The 25,357-nt window shown below is 48.9% G+C and overlaps 8 protein-coding genes across 8 annotated transcripts; 2 read left to right on the forward strand and 6 right to left on the reverse strand.

Annotated features, from left to right (window-relative positions):
* Positions 1-25: 25 nt before the first annotated feature.
* Positions 26-7,273, reverse strand: EYB26_000194 (uncharacterized protein; the record flags this gene model as incomplete). Its single annotated transcript, XM_054259511.1, has 9 exons — positions 26-2,672; positions 2,719-2,978; positions 3,033-3,363; positions 3,418-3,452; positions 3,513-3,797; positions 4,096-4,133; positions 4,181-6,553; positions 6,605-6,767; positions 6,827-7,273. The coding sequence occupies 9 exons, from the start codon at positions 7,271-7,273 to the stop codon at positions 26-28; spliced, it is 6,579 nt and encodes a 2,192-aa protein (XP_054115486.1).
* Positions 7,274-8,042: 769 nt separating this feature from the next.
* Positions 8,043-11,393, reverse strand: EYB26_000195 (uncharacterized protein; the record flags this gene model as incomplete). The annotated part of the gene is made up of 1 exon (XM_054259512.1): positions 8,043-11,393. The coding sequence occupies one exon, from the start codon at positions 11,391-11,393 to the stop codon at positions 8,043-8,045; it is 3,351 nt and encodes a 1,116-aa protein (XP_054115487.1).
* Positions 11,394-12,044: 651 nt separating this feature from the next.
* Positions 12,045-14,061, reverse strand: EYB26_000196 (uncharacterized protein; the record flags this gene model as incomplete). The annotated part of the gene is made up of 5 exons (XM_054259513.1): positions 12,045-12,052; positions 12,106-12,359; positions 12,426-12,849; positions 12,907-13,608; positions 13,665-14,061. 5 exons carry the CDS (start codon positions 14,059-14,061, stop codon positions 12,045-12,047), a joined length of 1,785 nt encoding a protein of 594 aa, XP_054115488.1.
* Positions 14,062-14,809: 748 nt separating this feature from the next.
* On the forward strand, positions 14,810-16,325 carry EYB26_000197 (uncharacterized protein; the record flags this gene model as incomplete). The annotated part of the gene is made up of 3 exons (XM_054259514.1): positions 14,810-14,857; positions 14,922-16,073; positions 16,122-16,325. 3 exons carry the CDS (start codon positions 14,810-14,812, stop codon positions 16,323-16,325), a joined length of 1,404 nt encoding a protein of 467 aa, XP_054115489.1.
* A 298-nt stretch (positions 16,326-16,623) lies between these two features.
* On the reverse strand, positions 16,624-18,627 carry EYB26_000198 (uncharacterized protein; the record flags this gene model as incomplete). The annotated part of the gene is made up of 3 exons (XM_054259515.1): positions 16,624-18,356; positions 18,424-18,561; positions 18,618-18,627. 3 exons carry the CDS (start codon positions 18,625-18,627, stop codon positions 16,624-16,626), a joined length of 1,881 nt encoding a protein of 626 aa, XP_054115490.1.
* A 743-nt stretch (positions 18,628-19,370) lies between these two features.
* EYB26_000199 (uncharacterized protein) lies at positions 19,371-20,705 on the reverse strand (the record flags this gene model as incomplete). The annotated part of the gene is made up of 1 exon (XM_054259516.1): positions 19,371-20,705. One exon carries the CDS (start codon positions 20,703-20,705, stop codon positions 19,371-19,373), a length of 1,335 nt encoding a protein of 444 aa, XP_054115491.1.
* Positions 20,706-21,398: 693 nt separating this feature from the next.
* On the forward strand, positions 21,399-23,011 carry EYB26_000200 (uncharacterized protein; the record flags this gene model as incomplete). The annotated part of the gene is made up of 3 exons (XM_054259517.1): positions 21,399-21,522; positions 21,584-21,687; positions 21,743-23,011. 3 exons carry the CDS (start codon positions 21,399-21,401, stop codon positions 23,009-23,011), a joined length of 1,497 nt encoding a protein of 498 aa, XP_054115492.1.
* A 162-nt stretch (positions 23,012-23,173) lies between these two features.
* EYB26_000201 (uncharacterized protein) lies at positions 23,174-25,017 on the reverse strand (the record flags this gene model as incomplete). Its single annotated transcript, XM_054259518.1, has 4 exons — positions 23,174-23,611; positions 23,661-23,845; positions 23,894-24,671; positions 24,718-25,017. 4 exons carry the CDS (start codon positions 25,015-25,017, stop codon positions 23,174-23,176), a joined length of 1,701 nt encoding a protein of 566 aa, XP_054115493.1.
* Positions 25,018-25,357: the final 340 nt, after the last annotated feature.

Raw genomic sequence — 25,357 nt, forward strand, 5'->3', positions numbered from 1 at the left:
GAAATCCGAAGGAACGTGATCGAGGTTAAGAGGTCTCGCCATCTTCTTCCTCCACAATTGTCGCAAACTTCTTCAACACCTGCTTTAGCGCTGGTCTTCTGATCGGTTTGCTCAAAAACATGTCCATCCCACTCTCCATACAATCCTTAATATTACTCTCCTCCGCAAACGCGCTGAGAGCCACAATCGGGGCCGAATAACCCATCTGCCTAATCAGCCTTGTAGACTCCAGCCCGTCGAGGTTCGGCATCTGGATATCCATGAAAATCAAATCGAATTTATTCCCCTCAGACATTGCTGCTTTGACGGTATCATAGGCTTCCTGTCCGTCCTTGACGACGGTGACGTCGTAGATATCCTCGAGTTTGAGCATGCGCAAGACGACTTCTTGGTTTACGGCGTTGTCCTCGGCGACGAGGACACGGATTTTTGTGCTGCTAGTGGCGTCGGTGGAAGAAGATAAGGCGGATTTTAGTGCGGCTGAGGATGTGGATGAAGGATTTCCGACGGTGATGTTGTTGCAGTTGGTGGTGGTGGTGGTGTTGACAGGAGGTGATGATGGCGGTGCGGCTGCGAAAAATGGCTGACTCAGACCGACTAGACGGGGTTGTAGGTCTTTGGTTTCGACGGGCTTGACGACGGGGCTGTTTGCGCCTGATGTTCGGATGACACCTGCGGCATCATCGAGAGAGATGATATCGCTCTGTGGTCGAGAGCCGGCTGTACTAGAGCTGTGAGTGCTTGAAGCCATTTCTTTCAGGAGCTTCAACGGAATATCGACCCTGAATGTCGATCCCTTGCCGACTGTACTGTCAAGATGAATGGTACCGCCCATAAGACGAGATAATTGCGAACAGATACTCAATCCCAAACCTGTACCGCCGTACTTCCGATTTAGACCTAGATCACCCTGCATAAACGGCTCAAAGACTCGTTGTTGTAAATGCGACGGAATACCGGGTCCCGTATCTTCGACTTCAAAGCTGAATGCCAACGTTCGGTAATTGACTGGTGGTTCGCGTTCGCGAAAGTGATGGTCAAAATTGCTGCCGATGTTACCGCCGATTTGCGTATCTCTAGATTGGAACGACGGGGTTCGTGACCTCATCGCTGGATTTGACTTCGAGTCGAACGACACTTTGGTGCTGCCCTCTGGCTTTTCGTAATCACCCAAACATTTGATTCGAACATCGACTCGTCCACCTTCCGGCGTGAATTTGAGACTGTTGCTGACCAAGTTGATGAGCACCTGCAAGATGCGATGCTGATCACCCCATAGAATCATATCTCTCATTCGAGGGGTGCCTGGTGGTCCGTATGCATGTGAAGTCGATGGTGAAGTCATGGTAAGTGCATGCTTTTCATCATCAATCATGATGGTTTCGGCCGCAGCTGGCGTGCCAATAAACTTGACTGTAAAATGGACATGTTTTTCGATGACCTGTTTCTCGAAAATGGTTAAAATCTGCGACTTGATATCCGCTAAGCTGAATTCCTTTTCATCAAGACGAATAGCCGAATCGATTTCATTTTTGCTGAAGGTTAACAAATCGTTCAACAAGTGCAGCAACAGGTCGCCAGACTTATAAACCACTTGGAGCGACTTCTTAATCCTCGGCAGATCGTCCTCACCCATGCAGACGGCACACATTCCCAAAATTCCGTTCAGTGGCGTCTTCAATTCGTGTGAAATATTTGCAATAAACAAGGTCTTGCTCTCATTAGCCGTCTCCGCGGCCTTTTTGCTAATCTCAAGCTCGCGCGTCCGCTCCGCTACACGTTCTTCTAGTCGAGTATATTGAATCATCAATTCGTCTGCCATTTCGTTGAAGGTGCTAGTTAATTCGGTCAATTCGTCTGTGATGATGTGTTTCGATTCCTTGACTTTTCCGGGGACTTTGAATGTTTTGGGTCGGCCATCCTCGCTTGCGGTGCCTTGTGATAATCCCCAACGACCATGAACAATGTTTGAGAGCGCACCGAATATGCCGCCTTGTTTCTCATTCTGTGCATTCAGTGTCTCTAAAACTGCACCTCCGTTAGTCTCAGGATGATCGCCATAATGTTGATGATACGGTGATGGATGGATTGATTTCTCCGTCGCTGCCTTCAACTTCCTGATTGGCGTCACGCTGTAATGTGCCAATGGAATGACCACCACCGCGATAAATCCAGCCGTACCAAAAACACACGCAAGAATGATTTTGCGTAGTTCCGACACCGGTGAAAAGGCTTGTGCGTGCGTTTCCTCAATAACAATCACCCAATCTACCAGCGTCGACTGTGGCCGAGCAACACCCACGGCAACACGGTACCCTTGCTCATTAGTAGTATCGAGATTGCTAGAGGAACTGTCATACGTCGATCTCGGAGTCTGGAGTGCATCGAGGACGGTTGGATATTTGGCGAGCCGGAACGCAGTTTGTGTAGTGCGGTATTCACTGTGCCGGTCTTCGAAACCGGATACAAGTGATGGAGCAAAGATGTAGCGAGCTTGAGCTTCTTCAAGTGCGGTCTTGTTAGTCTGTGGGCTCGTGCGTGTTGCTGCTCTGGCGTCTCCGGTGAACACGTTGTCGGCCGTGGAGGGGCCAACGAGGAGTACGGAAGCGGACGTATCAAGGCCGTTGTTGCCGACAAGAGAAGATTGAATACTATCAGCATTCGCGATGATCCTATTACAGTGAGCTGAGAATTCTTGGAAGGAGAGAGAGAACTCACGTCATATATCCCAGAATATCGGTATAAGACGTATTATTTATAATCGGCAGAGTAATCGAGATCATCGAGAAACTGGCATTGACATACAACGGCCCAAGCAATAACGCAGACGTCGTATTGATCGGAAATTCGGGAAAAGCGTACGCCGTCGCCTGTTGACTTGTCGCATTGGTCGGATCCACGCCGTCAGCGACGGCATACGTGAGATTCGGATAGAGGGATGGCGGATACCCCAAACCAGGATCACCAAAGATAACAGACTGCGCCGATTAGCCAAGACATAATTCGATATTCAATCGGAAAGTAAGACTCACGGTGCCGTTATCGTAATTATACGGCAGCTCGATACTCCCCGCCAACGAATTGGTAGTCACATTCAACAGTCCACCTGGGTTGCCCCCCTCATTCCGCGAATAAATCTTGACCTGGTACAATGACACATAACCACCAGATCCCAAAGCAGTTTGGATATCAGTAATAGCCGTAGCCCAATTTGTGTCGGTTTGGTTTCCCTGATAGAATCTTCGCAGAGCCGATTGGATCAGGATACGGGTTGTGACGGTTTGGCAGTTTGCTTCGATAAGGGCGATGTTGGAGGAGATTTGGCCGGCTTTGAGGGAGGCGGCGAGGAGAAGGCCATGTGATCTATGTCGAGTCAATGCAAATTCCAGACGCAATTAATTGACGGGGTGGACGTACTTGACACCCGTCACGAATTTATAACTATTCTCCCACTGGTAACCTTATTAGTTTTTGCAGCAACATCTTGTTCCTCGTTGAATATGAATACTCACCGTCGCAATCGAAATAACCGTCAATCCCACCAACGAAGTGACCAGCACCAGCAGCGCAAGCTGCAACGCAATCGGGATCCTCATGCGCTCGTCTTTTCGAAGTCGTAAATATGAATACAAACCCACCTGCTTATTGATACATTCCTTTTTGGGCAGATCGTCACTGTAAGGTTGTGATGATCGTCGTCTGACCTCGAAAAACGGAACGAAGGTGTAAAATCTGCCCGTCAGAGTCTTAACAGAGAACAAATTGAAGGGAAGAGAAGACCAGCATTCCTCTCTCTCCTGTGAGTGCTGTCAGAATCAGCACTAATGGTTGGATGAAAATGGGGATTGGGGCGATGTCAAACCCATTCTCTCGTCCTTTCAGCTTTCAGTGAGAGGGAGAGAGTGTGGAGTACATGGGAAGAGCGCAGAGGAGAGTCTAGAACTTTTCACTTGTGAAGGCGTGCCTGCTCCATTCCAAGGTTCGAGAAGCGCCACGTGAGCTGCGCCAATCACGGCCTGGCCGTTAGTCTGCATACAGACTAGCGGCTGACCAAACTGTACAAACTCCGCGAGACCAATAGATTAATGTGCTTACTTTGATCTTCGACGGTACGCACTCAAAGAAACGAATGGCTGCGCCTCGATTGCCATCTATGGATAATGGATAAACTAGTATCTACCCTCCAGAATCATGCTCCTAGAACTATTCCCAAGTGCAATCGTAAACTCCCCCGTCACCGGCATCACCCAGTTCTGCCGCCGAGTGCTCCAGTAACTCAAATCCTTGCGCGTCAATGCCAGTTCAACCTTTGTCGTCTCGCCCGGGGCCAACTCCACCTTGTCGAATCCGCGTAGAACCCGCACAGGAAACTCGATAGAGTCGCTAAAAGTAGCGTCTTCGTCTTTGACGTCGCTCGGAAAGGACACATACAATTGCACTACTTCTTGTCCTGTACGACTCCCAGTGTTGGTGACGTTTGCTGTGACGACCACGAATGTCTCGTATAATGACGGATTACCTCCCTCACCTCCGCCGGCAGGAGACGGTGTTTGCTCTGTCTTGTAGCCTTCGGGGAAATCAAAGTGCCTCTGCTTGATCTCAGATAGATCAGCGAGGTACGGATATATGTATTTGTGTAATGCTCGGAATCCCGTAGGAAACAATGCAGACCTCGCATCTGGCGTCTGTCCACTATATTCAGGAGGAGAAACGGGGGGGTTCGGTCGAGGTGATGGCAAAGGCGACTTCTCTCTCACTGGAGAAATGACAAGGTCTGAATATTCAAAAGTTGTATAAGATAAGCCATATCCAAACTCGAACCGTGGAGTAATGTTGTGTTTGTCAAAGTATCGATAGTCAATAAACAATCCATCCGTGTAGTTCACTTGCGGTACCAACGCGTTTGGAAAGTAGAGTACCTGCGCACTGGGCCCATAATCATCAAGGCTTTTACCAATAGTATAAGGAAGTCGACCGCCGTCAACCCGACCAAACAAGACATCTGTCAGCGCATTTCCGCTTTCTTGGCCTGGGAGATGGGCCAGAACAACCGCCTTGATGCGTGGATGATCAATCCAAGATTCCACTACCACAGGACCGACGGCGTGGATAACGACAATAGTGACTCCTTCATCACCACCACAGTTGCTCGCAACTCGTTGGATATAACTATCACCATGCTTCTGTAAAAATAGATTGTTCCGGTCTGCATGGACGTCGCCCCATTTGAGGTATCCTTCGCCGGAATCCGAATTGGCAAACACAATGCAAAGGTCATGATTGTCCAAATCCTTGTCCTCGTATTTGTCTGTAGGATATCCTTGGAATTTCACTTCTGTCTCATCAAAAGACGCTTTCAATGCATCAATTGGTGTGACTATGTACGGAAATTCAACAGAACCACTGCCCCAACCAGACGCCAAAGTGCCCTGATTACAGCTTCGATCAATGCAGAAATTAGGACCCTTGCCTGGACCTGCGTCTTCTCCAAAAACACCAACACGATATGGCTTGGTACGAGAGCTAGATCCCTGGGTACTCAGAGGAAGAATATCATCTTCATTCTTCACAACGACAGTGCCCTCAGCGGCAATCCGTCGAGCCGTAATGCTATGAGCATCCTCGCCGCTGCCTTGCACATCAATGAACTGGTTGACTCTTCCAGTGGCGGGATCACCCGACCCTTCGAACAAATGGCCATACTCTTCATTAGTCCATGAGGAAAAGTTAGGAGAAGTTGGATTGTCTCCAGGCTCATTTTGTCCCAACTGATACCACGCTGCTACAATGCGCGTCACCATATCATTGAGACGCTCCATGGGCATTGTACCATTGAGCACTGCAATGGTCAACTGCTTGCCCCAAAACGATTTTCCATCTGCCCACGAAGCACCATCTCCCGGCATGGACATATCAAGTCCTGCGAGAGCGCTTATCACTCCTGACCGCTGTGCAAGCCAGTCCGACTGCACAAAGCCTTGGAATCCCAATTCGTCCTTCAAAATGCCATTCAAAAGCTTGCTATTGCCACATGCATATGAATTATTGACCATTTGATACGAGCACATGACGCTGGCCACATTGGCACGAATACTCTCTGCAAAAGGCCAAATAAAAACCTCATGTAGGGCCCGGTCGTCGATATTTGAAGAAAGTGCGTCCGGTATAATCCATTCACGACCCTGGCGGAAATGCTCCTGTTCATTCATCACGAAATGCTTCGCTGTTGCCATTACACCAGTCCGCTGAATGCCTCGAATAGTATCTGCAGCTGCAATTGCACTGAGTACAGGATCGGGAGAGAAGCCTTCCCAATTTCGACCACCGGCAGGCGCGATTCCTAGGGGGCCCATGGACGGACCCAAAAGCACGTTTACACCTTTCCCACGAGCCTCTGTACCGAGCAGATAGCCACGTTCGTGTATCAATGATCGATTCCAGGTTGCCGCAGTCGTCAAACCAGCCGGGAAAGCAGTGATGTGGTCGGCGAAGCGAATACCCAAGGGCCCATCTTGCAGACAAAGAGACGGAAATCCCGAATCAATCGCAGGTCCTACGTATCCGTTAAGATGTTATCCATGTCAACGTGCGGAAGAAAGCGCACCTGTGTTGCCCACACACAATCCCATTGACCAACCCACACCAGTCGTAACGTTAACCTTCTCGAGAAGGGTCATATTCTGCACCATAGCTTTCGCTTTCTGGTAACTATGAGCCCATGATTCCGACGTTCCACCCCTCGGCGACGGATACCATGGCAGAGATTCCTACCATTAACCCCGTCAGCATCTCAACTGCCCAAGTAAAAACAATGGAGAGGACATACATAAACCTGACCCGCCCAAAAGAAACTCCTAATACTGCGCTGATAAGCAATTAACGGCAAAAAAATAAAAATAACCCCCGCCACCGCGACGAGCGCAAGACGATTCCGCACAATAGACTTTTTGAGCAGGGTTAGCCATCTGCGAAACTTCGAATTGGTCGGCGGGCGTCGTCTCGAGCGTTGGCGCTTTCTGTTGCTGCTGCTTCGACGGTTCAAAGGGGCCATGACGGTTTCGTCTCCATCCTCCTCGTCGACGTTCATCGTGTCATTTTCGTTGTCGCTGTTGTCGGTGTCTTCTTTGGATGAGAGGTCGGATGATGTATCAATGGGGTTTAAAGGATGCCAGTTCTGTTGATGATGTGGAGTAAGGCTGGACTGCCCGGCAGAAGCAATGGGTGAACCAAGAGTGTCATCATGTGGCACTCGGCGATATTTGGAGTCGGCCATTTTATCTGGCAATTGTGGTTTGCCAATGAGGAGGGCGCCCTCTGATTGAACACGGTCACTGATGGAAAGAGCGAGTGTCCATGTATATACGACGCGCCTCCAGATATCCCCAGCTGTTTCCTAAATAGTAAGAATATATACACTAAGCTGTACAAATGAATTATTGTCTATACGGATGAAAAAAACGATGAATTGAGGTTGATGGATGAGTTGTTGTTGATGTTTAAAATGCGCCCAGCCAAGCTTACGTATCTTATCGAGCCCAGATCAACCAGGTACCGTACATCCAATCGGCTGTATTTACCCCTGAAATTGTTTTACGAGCACGATCGATCTCTACCATATCAGATAGTTACAAAGTCGAATTTTAGGAGGTGGCTGGTTATAAATGTTTAGGAAGTTATGGGTCTATTGAATGCACTTCGAACGACATCTGGAGTGTAGGAAGGAAAAATCTTATATACGACTAGGTAATTCGGCAATGTATCGACACCAACAACATCTGGAATAATATCACAAGTGCAGAAATATATAAGCAGCATGAATTAATGTAGTGGGAATAAACAACGTCAACTATCATTCAGGAAGAAAAGTAACAAAAGAAAAGTAACAAAGAACGCCATCCCAGTCTATATATGTGATAGATATAGCAAAAACCATGCATGCATCGATACCTCTATCATGAAACAATGTATCTTTCATCAAGAATCGTCACAAAAAAGGAAAACATAAAAAGTATTCGAATTTTATTGCTATCATGAGTAAATGGCTACTCCTCGTCATCCGTATCGACAGGCTTGGGTGTGCCCTTTGGCGAATTGAGCCACTCGATATGACGAAGGCGACGGCGAGTTTCGCGCTCCTTCATTTGCGCGCGAGTAAGCTTCTTCTTCTTTCTGGCCTTGAATTTCAATTCGCCCGTATCTTCGGCGCCGGAGTTGACGGCTGATGGTGCGGCGCTGGATACAACAGAGCTGGCCACAGTGCTGGGGACAGTGCTGTTAGGCGCGGGTGAGCCGGGCTGGCTATCTTCGAATCGGTCAGATGCGACGGCGGTGCTGGTGCGGTGGGTGACGCGACCGTCGGCAATGTGGATTTGTTCGGGACACAAGGCGCCGACGAATTCTTCGTTGTGAGAAATCATGACTACACCACCCTTATAGTCGCGGATGGCGACGGCCAAACCTCCTAGGGAGTCACGGTCCAAGAAGTTGGTAGGCTCGTCAAGGACCAACAAGTGAGGGTTGTTCCACATGGCACCAGCCAAAACGACCTTGACTTTCTGACCACCAGACAAGCCGGAAATTTGATTGTGGTTCGCAATCTCGGGGTCCAGACCGACGTCTTCGAAGTGCTTGGCGATGACCTTGGGTTCAAGGATACGGTAACCGAGACCTTCACGAGAAGCTTCGTGATCATCGAACTCTTGAACCAACTTGGAGAAGCCCAATTCGGTCAATGTCTCGCGAGAGATCATGGTGTTGAATTTGGGGAGGAGTCCGACCCATTTGACTTCGTACTGGAACGATTTCTTCCACTTCTGTCGACCCATGAGAGCTTCAATGCGTCGTTGGCCTTGGCCGTTTCCAAGATCAACAGGCTTTTCCATCTGCTCGCGTTCTTCATCGGTCAAAATACGAGTCTGCTTGAGGTACACCTCACGATCGTCACCGTTGGCATATCGCCATTGCAGGTACTGATTGGGTGTCTTTTCGAGATGCATCTCAACGTGCTCGAGTGCGTGCTGCTTGATGTATCCAATACGAAGGTTGGGATGCTTCTCAACACGACCAGTCTGGGGCACAGTCTCTCCAGTCAGAAGCTTGATGAATGTTGATTTTCCGGCACCGTTACCTCCGATAATAGCGGTACGAGAAGAGAGAGACAATGTGATGGATGCATCTTGAATTGAAGGCTTGCTGGCTCCAGGATATGTGTATGTGCAGTTTGTCATACGGAGGATGGCTTTGGTCTGTGACTTGATACCAGTCAGAATACCGGGAGCTGGGAACTTGAATTGAACATTAGATGCCGACAGAGTGTAGTAACTCTTGCCCTCTGGCTTGACCTTGACGAAGTCTGCAAGATTGCCTTTGTAGCATACTAGCTTCTTGCTCTCGTAATGGTAAATATCTGTGCAGACCTCATCCAAGAAGCCGGAATCGTGACTGACGATCAAACTGGTGATGTCGGTATGGGCCTTGAGGTATTCCTGAAGCCATTTGACGTTGGCAACATCAAGATGGTTAGTAGGTTCGTCGAGCAGGAGAACATCAGCCTTCATGAGCATGGCACGAGCGAGAGCGAGCTTCATCTTCCAACCACCAGAAAGCGATCCAACCTTTTGTGACTGGCGACCTTCGGGACCATCGGTGAAACCGAACTCACTCAACACGGTGGAAATTTCTTCTTTGCTGACATTCTGGAGCTCAGGGTCGTGAGCGCAGTATTCGAGAATGCTGAGTTCAGCGCTTTCGCCTTGGTTGTGCTCGACAAAGCAAGTACGAAGAACTTCCTTGGGAGGGAATCCTTCCAGCTTTCCATTGGCAATACTGCGCATCAAGGTAGATTTACCGGCACCATTGCGACCACACAGACCATAGCGATGTCCTTTAAGCAGGCGAAGATTGGTGTGAGACAAGAGAAGCATACCACCGTAGGCGAGGGAAAAGTCTGCGTTGACAATTTCAACCTCGCCATCATCTTCTTGGACAGGGGCACCGAATCGACGGTGGTCTTCCTCGACGAAATGTTCCTGAACCTCGGAAGCTACAGAGTCATTCTGCCCGCCTTGAACCAAAGTGGCGAGATAAGGTCCAGCACATTCGGTAATGCGATCAAGCATTCTGACACTGATGTCTTCGCGAACCATATCCGCAATATATGACTTCACAAGGTCGAAGAACTTGGCTTCTCCTGGCTGGGCTGGTCCACCGTGAGCGACAATCTTAGCATCTAGAACCTTCAAGACGTCGTCTGAGGTGGTCTTGACAACAGCTCCATCTGCGACATTTCCGTTGTCATCACCCATGGCTTTTTTGATAACGTCCAAGGCTCTGTTAGCCAGTTCACGCACTTCGGGAAGTGAAGCACGAGCCTCAACGGCCTGAACACCAGGCTTGAGTTTAGGAAGGAAGGTTCTGGCTTCGGTAGGGTCATGGACCAGTTTAGTCAAGTTTTCCACAACCACAACGGTTTGACGGAGAACTTCCTGAGAAGTTGTGGGAGTGTTGAGTGATCGTTCCAGAAGAGGCGTCAATAGGGCTAGAACTGGGGAAGTCACGATAGCAACAAAGGTGGTCTGGGAAAGAGCGTGAATCGTCTTTTGCAAGCTTTCCGACGAAGGCTTCTCCATGGCGGTGATGAGCAAGGGAATACGAGGAATAACGTCTTCATTGGTAATGAGTGTTGTGACAGCAGTCATTGTCTTGACTGCTTGCTTAGCGACTTCGCTTTTCAAATCGTGCATGCCAGATTCGACAACCGGAATGACTTCCTTCAGAGTGTTGCCCATCGCTTCACGAAGCAGATCCTTCTGTCGTTCTTCGTCTTTGGTGCCGGTGCCAATCTTGGCTTTGTTGGCCATTTTCTCTAACAGAGAATAAGCGCCCACTGCACCCTGCCACTTGCCTGAGCTTTTGCCTAGGTAACGGAGTACGGCAGGGAGGAGAGCGTTGACGAGGGACTCGGGCTTCAAACCGGCGAAAAGGGCATCGATAGCGTATTGGGCGGCCTCGCGGACAACTGCTCCTTTGTCGGCTAGAGCATCCAAGGCGACGTTCAAAATCCCGCCATCTTGAATAAGAAGTACCACCTCACTGAGGGGATCTTTTCGGGGAAACAGCTCAAACAAAGCGCCGAGGATGAGCATCGCACTCTCTCTTTTCGCCCCATCTTTCTTATCGACAGCGGCTTTCTTGATTTGTGGGAGGATGTTGTAGGCGAGGAGTCCGCGATATCCAACCGAATTAATTAAAAGGTTCGTGAGGGCATAGGAAGCGTCTAGCGCCTCTTGCGAGGTTTTGGCGGAGAAAATAGTATGGACGAGCGAGGCGACCTCCTCCTCGGTTGGGGGGACGGAGGAGGGGGTTTTGGATACTGCAATAGGCATGGATGACATCTCGGGAGATGAAATATGAGGCATTCTATAATATCAAAGGGGAAATAAATGCGGGTATAATATGAATTTCGGAATGAGAACTTTTGGTGATCGTCTTGTGTCGATGCCTGAGACCCTTAGGCAACTGCCTGCCTGTACGCGGCGAAGATATGTACAAAACCGGCAATACTAGGAAACAAGAAAGAGAGAAAAAAAAGAATATCCGAAAATAAAGACTCTAGAAGAAGCCTTAACTCGACCTTCTGTCCGTTATAACGGAGAAAGGAGGAAGCAGGAGGGGTGAGTATAAGGAAGAGATAGGAAGAGAGAAAAAAATAAGAGAGGGAAACGCGGGGCTGTCCTGAGACTTTTTTTTTTTCTCACCAAATCTTTTATCTTGGTACGTCGTCCATGTGAAAACCTGTGGCGGTGCCAGCCCAATCAACGCCTGTGTTGGGCCTGGCTTATCAATCCATTGGCTGAGAGTGTTTGGCAGTGGGTCTCGCTACGTTGTCTTGCTATTGGCCGGATATGGTATACTTCGGATATTGATCCTATTTTATATCGAATGTTCTCTAGAGTTGAAATATTGAATTGATGAACGCCTCGCTTCTATGCATACGTATAAGAACATTGATTTTTGCGGTGAACGTAAATCGACTCCAAACATGCTCAGAAGCCTTTTGTGTTGTTAGTTATTAAACATTATTCGTATATTGTTGAGTTGACATACCCGTTTCGGTGTTACCTTCACCCATACTCTTGCTACTGCTGCTGCCACTCTGGATAGAACCTAGAATGCCATCAAGGTATGAAGCACCACTCCATTTCTGATGGGTGAGAACATCCACACCTAGCTCCTTTTCGCGCGACTGGACGAGTCGCACATAGGCAAGCATGCCCTCGTCCTTGAAGGCGCGAGAGAGCTCAGTGGTGATGGTGGCGTTGGTGTGAAGACCAGCGAGAGAAATCAACTGCAAAACGAACCTATTTTTTTAAAAAAAAAAGTTAGCAACGATTAATCAAACATGTAAGCTCGGGTTTACTTCATACCCATGCTTGGCAATGTCCCAGATGAATGATTTCAAGGTAGCCTCAGTAAATCCCTGGGCCATCCAGTTGAACGAAGGGCTAAGATTGTAGACAAACTTCTTGCCCGGGAAAACTTCATGCACATTGGCAGCAAGCGTAGCAGCCTTCTCAACGTTGGCGTCTCCGGTTTCAACCCAGAGAAGATCAGCATAAGGGGCAAACTCCTTGGCTCGCTTGGTCGCTGCAGGGAAGCCAGCCTTGTAATGATAGTAGCCTTCACGAGTACGAGGAACATCGCACGACCAGATAACGGGCTTATCGGTAAGGGCGTTGGCAAGATCGCGGCGCTTAGTCATGGAGAGGTCAGGATTAGCCTTGACCTGATTCCAGTATGTGTTGATTGCATCTTGGGATACGCCCTGGGCTTTCAAATGGGCATCGATGGCTAGAAGTTGTTAGACCTAAGATATATGAGATACGAAATGAACGATATAAGGCTTACCTTCATCAATCGTGACAAGCTTGTGGCTCTTTACCCATTTACTCTCAAAAGCATCAATCTCAGAGCCAGAAACCCCTTCGGCTTCCATGGCTTGAAGAGTCTCGGCCAGCGGCTCGAAATCTTCAGTCACACCAAGGATAAATTCATGGTCACGAACATCGACCGCACTGCTGATAAGTTTTCCACTTTCTGCATCTGATCGAGCAATAACGAGTGTTTCCGTGCCCATCAAATCCCACTGAAACCGCGCGGCGACTAAACGATTGATATGTTCACCTACTGGCACAAGTACCTTGCCAGCCAAATGACCGCATTTCTTCCCGCCATGTAACTGATCTTCAAAGTGCACGGCGGCGGCACCTTTTTCGGCAAAAAGTTTGGCAAGCTTGATCACGGAGGAAAGACCTCCATGGCCCATATCACCATCAGCAACGATCGGACGCAAGTAGTCAACGTATGGTGTCTCCGCTCGTTCTTCGGGGCTTAATTTCCGACGGGAGTCCCAATGTTTCCGGTCGTGTAATTGCTGCGCCTTGAAAAGTCTTTCCACTTGGTTGGGTACTGTATTATAAGGATAGTCGCCAAAATCCGGTGACACTTCGTTCGTAGACGTCAAGAGAGAGGAACAGGCCCAACCAGAGATATACAAAATTTCTTGATTTGGAGCTTGTTGAGTCATTTGCACTGGATCGATGGCGCCCACTGGAGGGAACAGTTAGTCCCCACATGTATGTAACGTCAGGAATGAGCAACCCTACTTGTATGGACTGGTTTGCCTTCTGCAGCGCGTTCGTTCAACAAATTGAACAACTTCCTGGCCATAATTGAGCTTGGATATGTCTGCTGCAGTGTACCGCGCTTGCTGACGATATCTGCCGCGCTGTATGGACGTTTGATACCTTCATACCGAGGAGTCTTCCACCACGCCTCGACCTCTTTCACTTGTTCTTCAAACAATGCATTTTCAGCATCGCCTGCTTTTTCTGCTGTAGACAATAATTGGAACGAGTCTGTAGGAAGTGATGTGGATACTGGGGGAATGACTGGCGGTAACGATGAGGACATTCGGAGATAGCTGTATACGGGAACCCTGGAGGTAACAATTGCTGGTCGGAAGGGCCGTCGAGGCAGTCGACGGGTGACGTTGCGAATCATGATATGATATATAAATGGTAATGCTGTAGATTGTATGTCTGCTTGATCGCAAATTATTCTGGAGTGAGTGTGTATGTTGTGCTTGTAGAGCTTATTTGGCTCCGCGTGTGTGGACTCTGTGGAGTACCTAGCGGGCGTTTAATGCGAAGTCGGACTGAAAGGTACTCCACGGGCGGGGAATGAATATGAAGCAGCACCACTATGTGTGCTATCCTTCAGATTGACTTGGCCAGTATACGGTGTATCTACCGAGTACTCTCATAGTAGTCATGTAGATACAACGTATGACACAGGGAGCGATATTCGGTGCAGCGGCTTCAATCTTGCCAGATTCCGCAGATGCCGTCGCATGTGCGGAACTTGGGAAGGAAGGGACCTCGGCTCCCCCGCGGCTAACCGACGGAGAAACGGGGCGAGGATCGCTGATCTACCGTGCCCGTAATTTACGGTATATGGGGATTGTTGTATGTAACAATACACAATACACCTTACGCCAGGTCCATGCAGGCATGCAGGCAGCCTACTGTGCCTAGCTTGTCTGATGTCGTGACTGCTTCTGCTTGGTTATTTCCCTCTCTTCTACATCTACCTAGTACGACTTGTCTCTTCACATCTCCTCTTCTTATTATATATCTCCTCTGTGATTGTGTTTCGATTGTGAGTCCTTCGGCGTTTGGTGACCCTCTCAACCCCGGATTACTAGACAATACCCCGCATCCCCAGATAAGTTGATATCTCATAAACCAACATGTTGTCATCCACCAGAACCGCTCTATATAGCCTGAAGCTGGCTCAGGTATGCTCACATTTCACGACGAAAACCAAATTGCATAGTTAGAATTAACATGGCAATAATATAGGCTTCTTCCCGCCCCTTGACTGTATTCACTCGCGGCTATGCAACGGCCGAACCGGATCTTAAGTCCACTCTCAAGGAAGTCATTCCTGAGAAAAGGGAACTTCTCAAGCAAGTCAAGGCTCGTGGAGATGAAGTCATTGGAGATGTAAAAATCTCGAATGTTATCGGAGGCATGCGTGGCCTCAAGGCCATGATCTGGGAAGGCTCCGTCCTCGACGCCAATGAAGGAATTCGATTCCACGGACGCACCATTAAAGACTGTCAAAAGGAGCTTCCCAAAGGAACCTCGGGAACAGAAATGCTCCCCGAAGCCATGTTCTGGCTTTTGTTGACTGGAAAAGTTCCTACCACGACACAGATCCGCGCCTTTTCTCGTGAACTGGCCGAGAAATCATACCTTCCTCAGCACATTTTGGATCTTTTCAAGTCTTTCCCTAAGGATATGCATCCGATGACCCAACTTTCTGTTGCCGTTGCTGCTCTCAACACCGAGTCCAAATTCGCCAAGGCTTACGAAAAGGGTCTTCCCAAAGCTGATTACTGGGAGCCCACTTTTGAAGACAGCATTTCTCTGCTCGCGAAGATTCCCCGAGTCGCTGCTCTTGTCTTTCGTCCCAACGAAATTGATGCAGTGGCCAACCAAAAACTTGACTTGAACCAGGATTGGTCTTATAACTTTGCTGAACTCCTTGGAAAGGGCGGCAAAGAGAATGAAGATTTCCACGATCTTCTTCGTTTGTACCTCGCTCTTCACGGTGACCACGAGGGTGGCAATGTCTCTGCTCATGCTACTCATCTTGTTGGCAGTGCGCTTAGCGATCCATTCCTCAGCTATAGCGCTGGTTTGCTCGGTCTCGCCGGTCCGCTTCACGGTCTTGCCGCTCAAGAGGTCCTTCGCTGGATCTTGGCCATGAAGGATAATATTGGCACCAACTTCACTGACAAGGATGTTAAGGACTACCTCTGGAACACTCTCAAGTCTGGCCGTGTTGTTCCTGGATATGGACACGGTGTCTTGCGTAAACCCGATCCTCGTTTTGAGGCTCTCATGGACTTTGCTGCTACCCGTCCTGATGTGCTCGCCAACCCAGTCTTTCAGCTCGTCAAGAAGAACTCTGAGATTGCACCAAGCGTGTTGAGCGAACACGGAAAGGTAACCCCTCTCTTGCATAATTTTAGGTATTCATACTAACGAAGATAGACTAAAAACCCCCACCCCAACGTCGACGCCGCCTCTGGTGTTTTGTTCTACCACTACGGCTTCCACCAACCCCTCTACTACACCGTAACATTCGGTGTAAGCCGTGCCTTGGGACCTCTGGCTCAACTTATCTGGAGCCGCGCATTGGGATTGCCTATTGAGCGTCCCAAGTCCATCAACCTTTCGGGTCTTGTTGGAAAGTAAGCCCCAGTTTTTATACAAAGTATATATTCCAATGTAGAGTTGACGAACTTGCTGCGAAATGCGTTGGCCATGTGAATTCTGTCAAAAGCGAGTTTAAGCATGTATATGAAAGACTTGATGACTTTGCTTTCTTTCCTATAAGAGACGTCGTTCCAATGATATTAACATTGGAATGCCTCCCCAACCGTTACATTTGAATACCATAGAGAATTGATTTATCTCCTATCCTTGGCGTGAAACTGTAGATATTCGTTTGATTTATTTGCAACGTGAACATAAAATACAAAGATTAGAGGGATTACAACCTCACTTCCCTCGAGACAAGTAAATCCCACTCCCTCTGCCCAAAATCAACGTACTCCTCCGCCCCCGGCGCCAACCACAACAACCGATCGTTCACTCCATCCGCGTCCTTCGTCCCTTTGAGGGCCGGATCAACTCCTTCCTGCCTCAGAGGCACTTTATTCTGTTTGTTGTTATGCGTATGTTTCGACCCTTTCGAGACTCTCAAAAACACAGGCACAGCGTATCGTGGCAACTGCGAGCGCACAAATCGAGTGAGATCCTTCCAATCGAATTCCTTTTCTGTGACTGACAGCTCGAGCGCAGCACATCCCGCCCTTCCCTCGTGGTTCGGAACAAGAACACCGTATACGATTGCTTCAGTGACACCCGGATACCGACCGATTGTATCCGCCACTTCAGTTGTAGAGACATTCTCACTCTTCCAGCGAAAGGTATCACCCAACCGATCCATAAAATACCACCGTCCATCATCTTTACGCCTCAACGCATCTCCAGACCTGTAATATAAATCTCCCTTCTTAAACACATCCTGCGCAAATTTCTTGTTTGTCGCTGCATCATTATCCCAATACCCCTGAAACGCTTCTTTATTCGGAATCGCAACAAGAATCTCACCACCTTCTTCATAAGGCTGCCGTTTCGCAAACCCCGTTTTCGGGTCCCGCCAGATATCGCCCGTCTCATAGTCGATCGCGACGGGAATATATTGATTATGGAAGAGTAATCGGAGAAGTGCACCATGATGGCCCACGGCGCCGGCACTAAACGGGCCACGGTTGACGTTCATTAAAGCCAGCATTCCCTCACTACTATTAAAGAATTCATTGACTTCTTGAACACCGAACCTCTGCTGGAACTTCTCCCATACATCCGGCCTAAGGCCGTTGCCGAGCATACCATATATCTTGTGCTCCTTGTCCCGTGGCGAGGATGGGTTGTTGAGTAGATATCGGACTGTTTCGCCGACGTATATGAACCATGTAGACTCTGAGTCGCGCACATCGTTCCAGAAATTACTTGCGCTGAACTTGCGCCCGATTGCGACGCTCGTGCCGCTTACGAGTCGTCCCAAAGTCCAGACTGCGCCTGTGCCGTGATAGAGAGGCATGCAGCAATACCATCGATCGTTGGTTGGATTGGTGACGCTTGCGCCGGCGTAGAAACGACCGGTTGTGAATGCGCATCCTTTGGGGAGGCCGGTTGTGCCGGATGTATAAATAAGCATCAGGGGGAATGATTCTTTTACGTTCAGCCTATATTTCTCGTCGGGTGTTGTCTTTGGAAACTCAGATGTAGCCTTGTGCATGACCTCGCTGAGGAGCAGGGTCGTGATTCCCAGCTCATTCTCGAGGGTTGGCCGAACGGCTTCGATCCGTTCACGACAGCTGGCATCATCGTCGACAATCACAAATTTTGCATGGGGCACTCTGATACAATGTAACAACCCGTCACCGTGGAGGTTATAGTTTATCCCCGCCGGCGCACATCCAATACTCATGAGCGCCAACCATATAAATATGAAATCGGGACTGTTCATTAAATACACCGCCACCAACTCACCAGGCCGGACCCCAATCGACAAGAAGTAGTGCGCCAGTTGGGAGATGATTTCAAGTGACTCGCGGTATGTGTAGGATCGCTCGCGGGACCAGATTGCGACTTTGTCGGGGAAGGAAGTGGCGGCGTTTTCGAAGAGAAAGAAGTTGCTTAGACGGCCGTTGGCCACTTTCATTTGCAATCAGCACATTCTCTGTTGGTACTTGATATTTTATGCGACAGGGGGAAGGGTTACCGGCTCGTTTTAGTGATCTTTCGCCGGATTTGACGAACAGGATGGCGCTGACATCTTTGGCGATGTGCCATTTGGCGTTGAGGTATGCCGCTGCTGTGGCCGTGCCTGCGACAGTTGCAGCAATTAGAGGCGCCGTGACTGTGAAGGGATTCCGATTAGTACATATTTGATTGCCTGGGTTGTAGGTATGTAACCTTGGTCCATTTCAGTCACCTTACTCGCCGATTCGAAAGATAAAGGTCAGGATCTATGTGAGTATACGAGTATATAAGACGAGAATCACTCAGTCGGTATACAGCATATCTAGATTGAGCCAGGTTAAGGGAGAACAGACGAAATACAAGCGGGGATGAAGCAGGACGAAAACGAGACTAACTATATTCTGACTACGCCGGCTATCATTCCGTTTCAAATATAATATTATTCAAGAGTTCTGGTATATTTATAGCTGCTATACTTCGTATAGGGTTAGTGCCTCAGGTAGCGGAGAAGGACCCCCGCACCCCGAGCTTGAGTAGTTCGAGGCGAAGCCGAGGATGAGCCTAGGTTAAGAGACTGTGCGTACGTAACTAGTACCTACTAACTACACAGTAGGGAAGCATTTAAATGTGGTCGTTGCCTAAAGATTTATACCTTCCACTGTTGTTGTTTTCAGCTACAAGTGCTTAGCGGAAGTGATGACGTGAGAAATCAAGGCTGACAAGATTGCCTAATAGGGAGATTCTTCGGTTCAGCTGTTACATGTAGGATGGGCTTCTTAGTTTAGTTTAGATGAGCTGAGGGAAGAAATATGAATTCCACATATAAGCCATGAGAGAGCCAAAAAAAAAAATTTATTAATTTATTTTTTTCATCCAGCGAGAGTGATCTCACAATGTACAATTTGTTGGGGAAAAAAGATGCCTCGGCATGTCTAGTTTCGGAAATACATCATTAATTAGGGGGTTTCAAATCTCCGACCATGGAAAATCAAACACAATACCAGCCCCATAACAGAAAACCTTCAATTGATTAAACCGACTCTGCAACTCTCGCGCCGAAACATATATATGTTCCCCTCCGTCCCTCAGGGGCAACGACTTGATCCAATCATCCACCATCTGTTCTGCACCGCACCGAATCCGCTGTTTTGCCTCAAGTTTGTCGTCCGTCCACAAATCATGCCGACATCGAATACGTGCTATAATGTCAAAACACGCCAGAATTGCGGAGGGTGCAATGTCGGCGTAGTCTATTGCTGCGATGCGGTTGCCGTAGAACATTTTAAAGGCGTCGCGGGCTTCGGGGTCGGCTGATATGTAGCGTAATGCTGCGGCATCTTGGTAAAACGAGAGGCCATGAATACTAAACGAGCCGATTCGGTAACACGCGCTGATAAGTTTTTCAGCGTGTGCAAGGCGGCGTTTGAGATTGAGTAGATCCTTCTTGTGAGAGGAGAGACTGGCGTCTTGTTGTGTTGTTTTGTTGATGAGGGAAGTCGCTTGTTGGTGGAAGCTTTCAATGGAGGATATGGAGCCATTGGAGGGTGGAATAGTGAGATCCTGGCTGTGGGATTGAGTATGGTGATGAGGGCAGTTGTATGTGCTTTCTGAGCCTAGGCGGGCTCGTTCGAATGGTATAGGGATGGTTGTTGTTGAGTGGCTGCTTCTATGAGATAGGCTCTGTCCTTGGTGTGAGGCGATGGGCTTTTGCTCGTTTGATATGCTGATTTGTTTGTTCATGGTATCGGCGAGTTCGTCTATGCGGAACTGCATGGACAGTTGTCGCGTTGCAAGTGCTTCGGTCAGAGATTGAAGGTCTTCTTTATTCAAACAGTCTGCATTTACCGTAGTAGACCGTGGCTCATCTTTAGAAATTTGGTGTTGAATGCCATCGAGCCTAGTCTCGAGTCTCTCAACACGAGGCTGCAAAACCTCTTTGAACACCTCATGATCGCGCAGAGTATCCTCGACTGCATCAACTCTGGCCCGCAATGATGGTATCAAATCTAGGTCAGAGCCCTCATCACAAGAACACTGTTGTCGACTCTTTAGAAACGAGGCAAGTCTGGCATTCAGCTTCTCAATCATCCCACTCAAACGACGCTGTTCTTGTGTTTGCTGCTTTGCCTGTTCATTTTGCGATATGAGGATCTTGTTGATTTCGTCGTTTTGCTTGCGCACGAGCTGTGCAAGGAGCTTGACAATGTTATCGTCCCCTAAATCTGCGTCTTCGAGGTCGGGCACGTTTTGGGAAAGACTTTCGTCTTGTTTGTCGCGCGGCGGTGTGGATGTCATCGTCATTGTGGTGAGCACTGATAGTAGTTTTGATTATGCCTGATAGAACTGAAGAGATCGAGTATAGTGACCGGGTTTGACGCGTAAAGTGAGTAGACAAAAAAGTTTCAAAAGTTCAGATGAGACCGAGGGGCAATAAAGGATGGCCCAAAAAGGAAAACAAACGTGCGTCATATCTTGAACTTCTATCTACCTAGGTACTATAGGCCGCCTTCTTCCACCAATTCTACCGCAATATCAAGTGTCTAGAATAATTTCTCAACCGTATTTTGCAAGAAAAACATCATCATAGTCAAGGCGGCTAATCTTCAGCTTGTATATGAGCCATCGCCTGACCAATGGATAGAGTATTAGCAGCATCTCACGGATTACCTAGAGCCAAAGTATCTGTCCAAGGTCCATATTCTCTAACGTACTGCCTAATCTTCTCAACATCAACATAACATCCACCATATCTGAGGCTCAATATAAAAGCAATCCACGTATCGATAAGATCCACCGGTGCAGCCAATCACATCCCTCAATCGCACTGGATCTCAAGCTCAGGTGGAGCCAGCTCCGCATTGAAGCCCAAAGCCTCCATTGAATGTCCCAGCTGCTGCTCCACCTGTTCTTCTCCTCTCATGTCTCTTCCTACTCGAGAACATTTCCATCTATCTATCTATATCTTGTGAGGTACCTAGTATTTATACAGACACCATGGCGGAAGAAAAAGAAGTCGAATCCCAAGCCCCGACCCGCTACCTGATCCGCCAACCATTGGCTCTGCAATGGTTTGACAATGGGAAGCTCGTTAAACGATGCGAGCAGGAGCGACAAGCCGGTACTCCCTCCACCAAACACTCTCTAGGTGGATAAAGGTGAATACTAATTGAATACTTCAGGCCGCTTCGAACTTTTCCTAGATCTGTTGTATGTCGCCATCCTCGCCAACTTCGCCGAAAGCCTCGCCGGGGACGTCTCGGGCGTCAAGCTCGTCAAATACATCGTATCTCCCCCCTACCGCCACCTCTCCGTTTTGTACTACAAGCTAATATTCGAAGTTAATCCTAGCTCCCTCGTGGCACGTCTGGTCCGACCTCCGCGAACTCATGAACAGTTTCTATAACGACGACCTCCTCCAACGCATCCTCATCCTCTGGATCATGGCCGTGCTAATCGTGTATGGCAACAATGCGCCCTTGGTCGACGAAGAGATATCCGCCATGCGCTCCACCGTCGGCGCATACATGGTTGCACGCATGACGGCCAATCTGGCACACTTATTCTACTCATTCAGCAGCTACCACCACCGCGCACAACAACGCCTGTGGTTCGTAATGTCGTCCGTCGCATTGTGCTTATACATCCCGCTCTACTTCGAGAGTGTTTCACTCCGCAACAAAATCGCCGTTGCAGCTGTGGCTGAGGTCCTGGAAGAAGGGACATGGATGTTCTGTTACTCCCCTCTCGCGAAACAGATGCTTCGCGCGCGGTACACCACAGCCGTTGACGTTGCGCACGAAATCGACCGTTTCGCTGCATTCTATATTATTGCGTTGGGAGAGTTTCTATATATCATCATTGTCGGCTCGCCCGCCGCAGTCGGGTTTAATCTATCGCTTTTGAGAGCGGTGTGGACACTTGTTATTGCCTTCTGTTTGAATTGGATGTATGTCCATAACGACTGTGCGATTGATTATACGCACCCGATCAGACACAGCGTTGGCAGGGCGTTTACGTGGATTTCTCTTCACCTACCGCTCATGGCGAGTTTGTTGGCTGGCGGCCATGTTGCGGCCGCAAGTGCCAAATCCTCCTATGACAGCAACACCAGCAGCACCACCACCACTAGCGAGAAAAGGGCGACCACCAGCAGCGAAGACGGAAGTCCATCCTTCGACGACGGCCAACGCTGGCTTCTCTGCGCCAGTCTCGGCGTAGGCCTATTCATGCTCTACGCCATGGCGCTGCTCTACTCCTCCAACGACGGCGACTGCAAGCTTCTACTTCCGAAACATTTCCGAATCATAATGCGGCCTGTAGTAGGGCTGATATTGGTGTTACTACCGCTTGCGAAATCGTTGAATTTGACAGAGACACTCTCCGTGATTATGGCGTTGGTCGTGTTTTGTCTCATTTGGGAGAATGTGTCGAGTTTGCAGCGCGGCGCGAAGATTTGGGAGGTCTGGAGAGATACGGGGTATCCTGAGGGGGGCAACAGGGCCCATAAACATGCGACTAATAATGACAGAGAGGTGAATGCTGAGTTTACAAGAGGAGACTCGGTTGTGGGGAGCAATGAAGCGGAAAATAACGGCGTGAAGGGATAGATGGCAGCGTTTGACTCTCGTTTTGAATATACCCACTATAGAATATACTACGATACCCAGATATATTGTCAACGATGTGCTTAATGAACTGTCTTGATCACTGATCTTATCATTGGCTCTAAACTAGTCTCTATATTAACAAACATACACATCTCGCTGCACTTATTGGCTGTATGGCGCAATAACAGCATCTGTCACGTAAAGATCAACATATTTGTCAACATCGGTGTTCTCAAGCTCCTTCTGGTTCCAGCCCAACTCAAGCAAGTGCTTGACACGCGCAGCATCGAAGTGAGGCTCAATGTGACGCTTGTACTTGGCAAAGATTTCAGGCTTAGCTTCTTCGCGACGGAATCTGTGGCCCAAGGGTGCCTCGACGACGACTTCGTCGAGGACGGTGCCGTCGTTCAGGGTCACGGTGAGTGCGTTAGGGATGGTACGCTTGGAGGGGTCGTGGTAGTCCTTTGTGAATTGGGGGTCTTCGACGCACTTGATGCGTTTGCGGAGGTCTTCGAGGAGTTCGGAGGTAGCGGCTTCGGAGCCATCGGCGTAGTCTTGGGCTGTCAAGCGGTTGAAGACGAGCATGGTTGCAACCATGTACTATGCCATATTAGCATGTATACTACTCTCGGTGTTAAAGGGGACAAACCTGAACACAGTGGTCACGGTCGGCAAAATTGTCCATGGCCTTGAATTGCTTGTCAATAATGCGAACGCAAGCGTCGTGGGTGCGGTTGGTGATCTCCTTGATGTCTCTGGCAGTCTTTCCTAGCTCCGCGAGCTTCTTGTTGATGATCTGCGCACATTCAATGGCAGTTTGAGAGTGGAACTCAGCTTGTAAACGTCAGCTTTGCACAATACAGTAGCAGGGAATGGACGTACCAGGATATGAAACCTTGAAGAGAACGTTCTCCATGACATAGCTGCCATAGGGACGCTGGAATTCAAACTTCTTGCCCTTGAAAAGGTTGTCGTAGAAACCCCAGACAGGAGCGCTCAAAACAGTAGGAACACCGCCCTCACCCTTGAGAACCTTGAGCACAAGGTTCACAGCACGCTGGCAAGCATCACCAGCAGCCCAGGACTTTCTGGACATGGTGTTGGGCGAATGACGGTATGTACGCAAACTCTGACCATCAACCCAAGCCTGAGTAATAGCATCGGCAGTCTTCTTCTCATCAAGACCCAACATTTTGGACGTAACAGCGGCAGTCGCAACCTTGACAAGCACAACATGGTCCAAACCAACCTTGTTGAACGAATTCTCCAAAGCGAGCACACCCTGAATCTCATGCGCCTTGATCATAGCCTCCAAGACATCACGGACCTTCAAGATCTTGCCCTGTCCAATGTTTCCACCAGCGCGGTTTGTGCGAGAAATCCAGTCGGCAACGGCAAGGATACCGCCCAAGTTGTCGGAAGGATGACCCCATTCAGCCGCAAGCCAGCAGTCATTGTAATCAAGCCATCGAATCATGGCACCGATGTTGAAAGCACCATTGATGGGGTCGAGTTGGTAGGGGGTTCCTGGGACTTTAGTACCGTTGGGGACTATGGTGCCGTCTACAACGGGACCGAGCAGTTTGGTGCACTCGTGGAAGCGGAGAGCCTCTAGGCCACATCCGAGGGTATCCAAGAAAACGAGGCGAGCGGTGTCAAACTATCAAGTTAGTTTAAATCAATCGACGTAGAGGTAGCAAACGTACGGCAAGTTCAGAGTCGACTTTATAATTGTGGATGTAATCAGCCATGTCCTTAATCTCGGGATCATATTCCCGCTCCAACACGGGAGCAGCTTGCAGAGGCGACATTGTCGAAAATTTGGATATCTGACGGTTCAATGTAGATGATTTGGAGAGAGTGCTGGTACGCAGAGTGCTGGTTGAAGAAATCAAAGATCGCGACAGGGCGGGGGCCTGGGAGATGCGGGAGGAAAGTCTCAAAGTGCGGGGAGCCCGACAGCCGATGGCAGACATCCTTCGAAGAGCTGCTGCACCCGCTGACATGATTTGTTTATTTTTCGGGATCAATTTGTGTGGGAGGAACAAAAACAAACGACGGATTGTCGTTGGACAAGTCAATGGATAGATATAGACCTGAAATCGGAGAATTGAATAGCGCCACAGGAAGAAAGAGAGGTGGGAAGGAGGGAGAGAGTTGTTGACCGAGGCTGGGGGAAACGGAAGCTTTCCTTCTCTCCGTCAGCTTGACGTCGAGCTCGTCAGTACGCGTATCGTGTATTTCCGGTGTAATTTACCGTACTTTTGGCCCTAATCTACTCCGTAGTATGGGTCCCACCTGGGGATGTGGTGTCAGCCGCGGCCAACCGAAACATATCATTACATA

The sequence above is a fragment of the Talaromyces marneffei genome, chromosome 1, assembly GCF_009556855.1.
Source record: "Talaromyces marneffei chromosome 1, complete sequence".
NCBI classification, from domain to species: Eukaryota; Fungi; Ascomycota; class Eurotiomycetes; order Eurotiales; family Trichocomaceae; genus Talaromyces; species Talaromyces marneffei.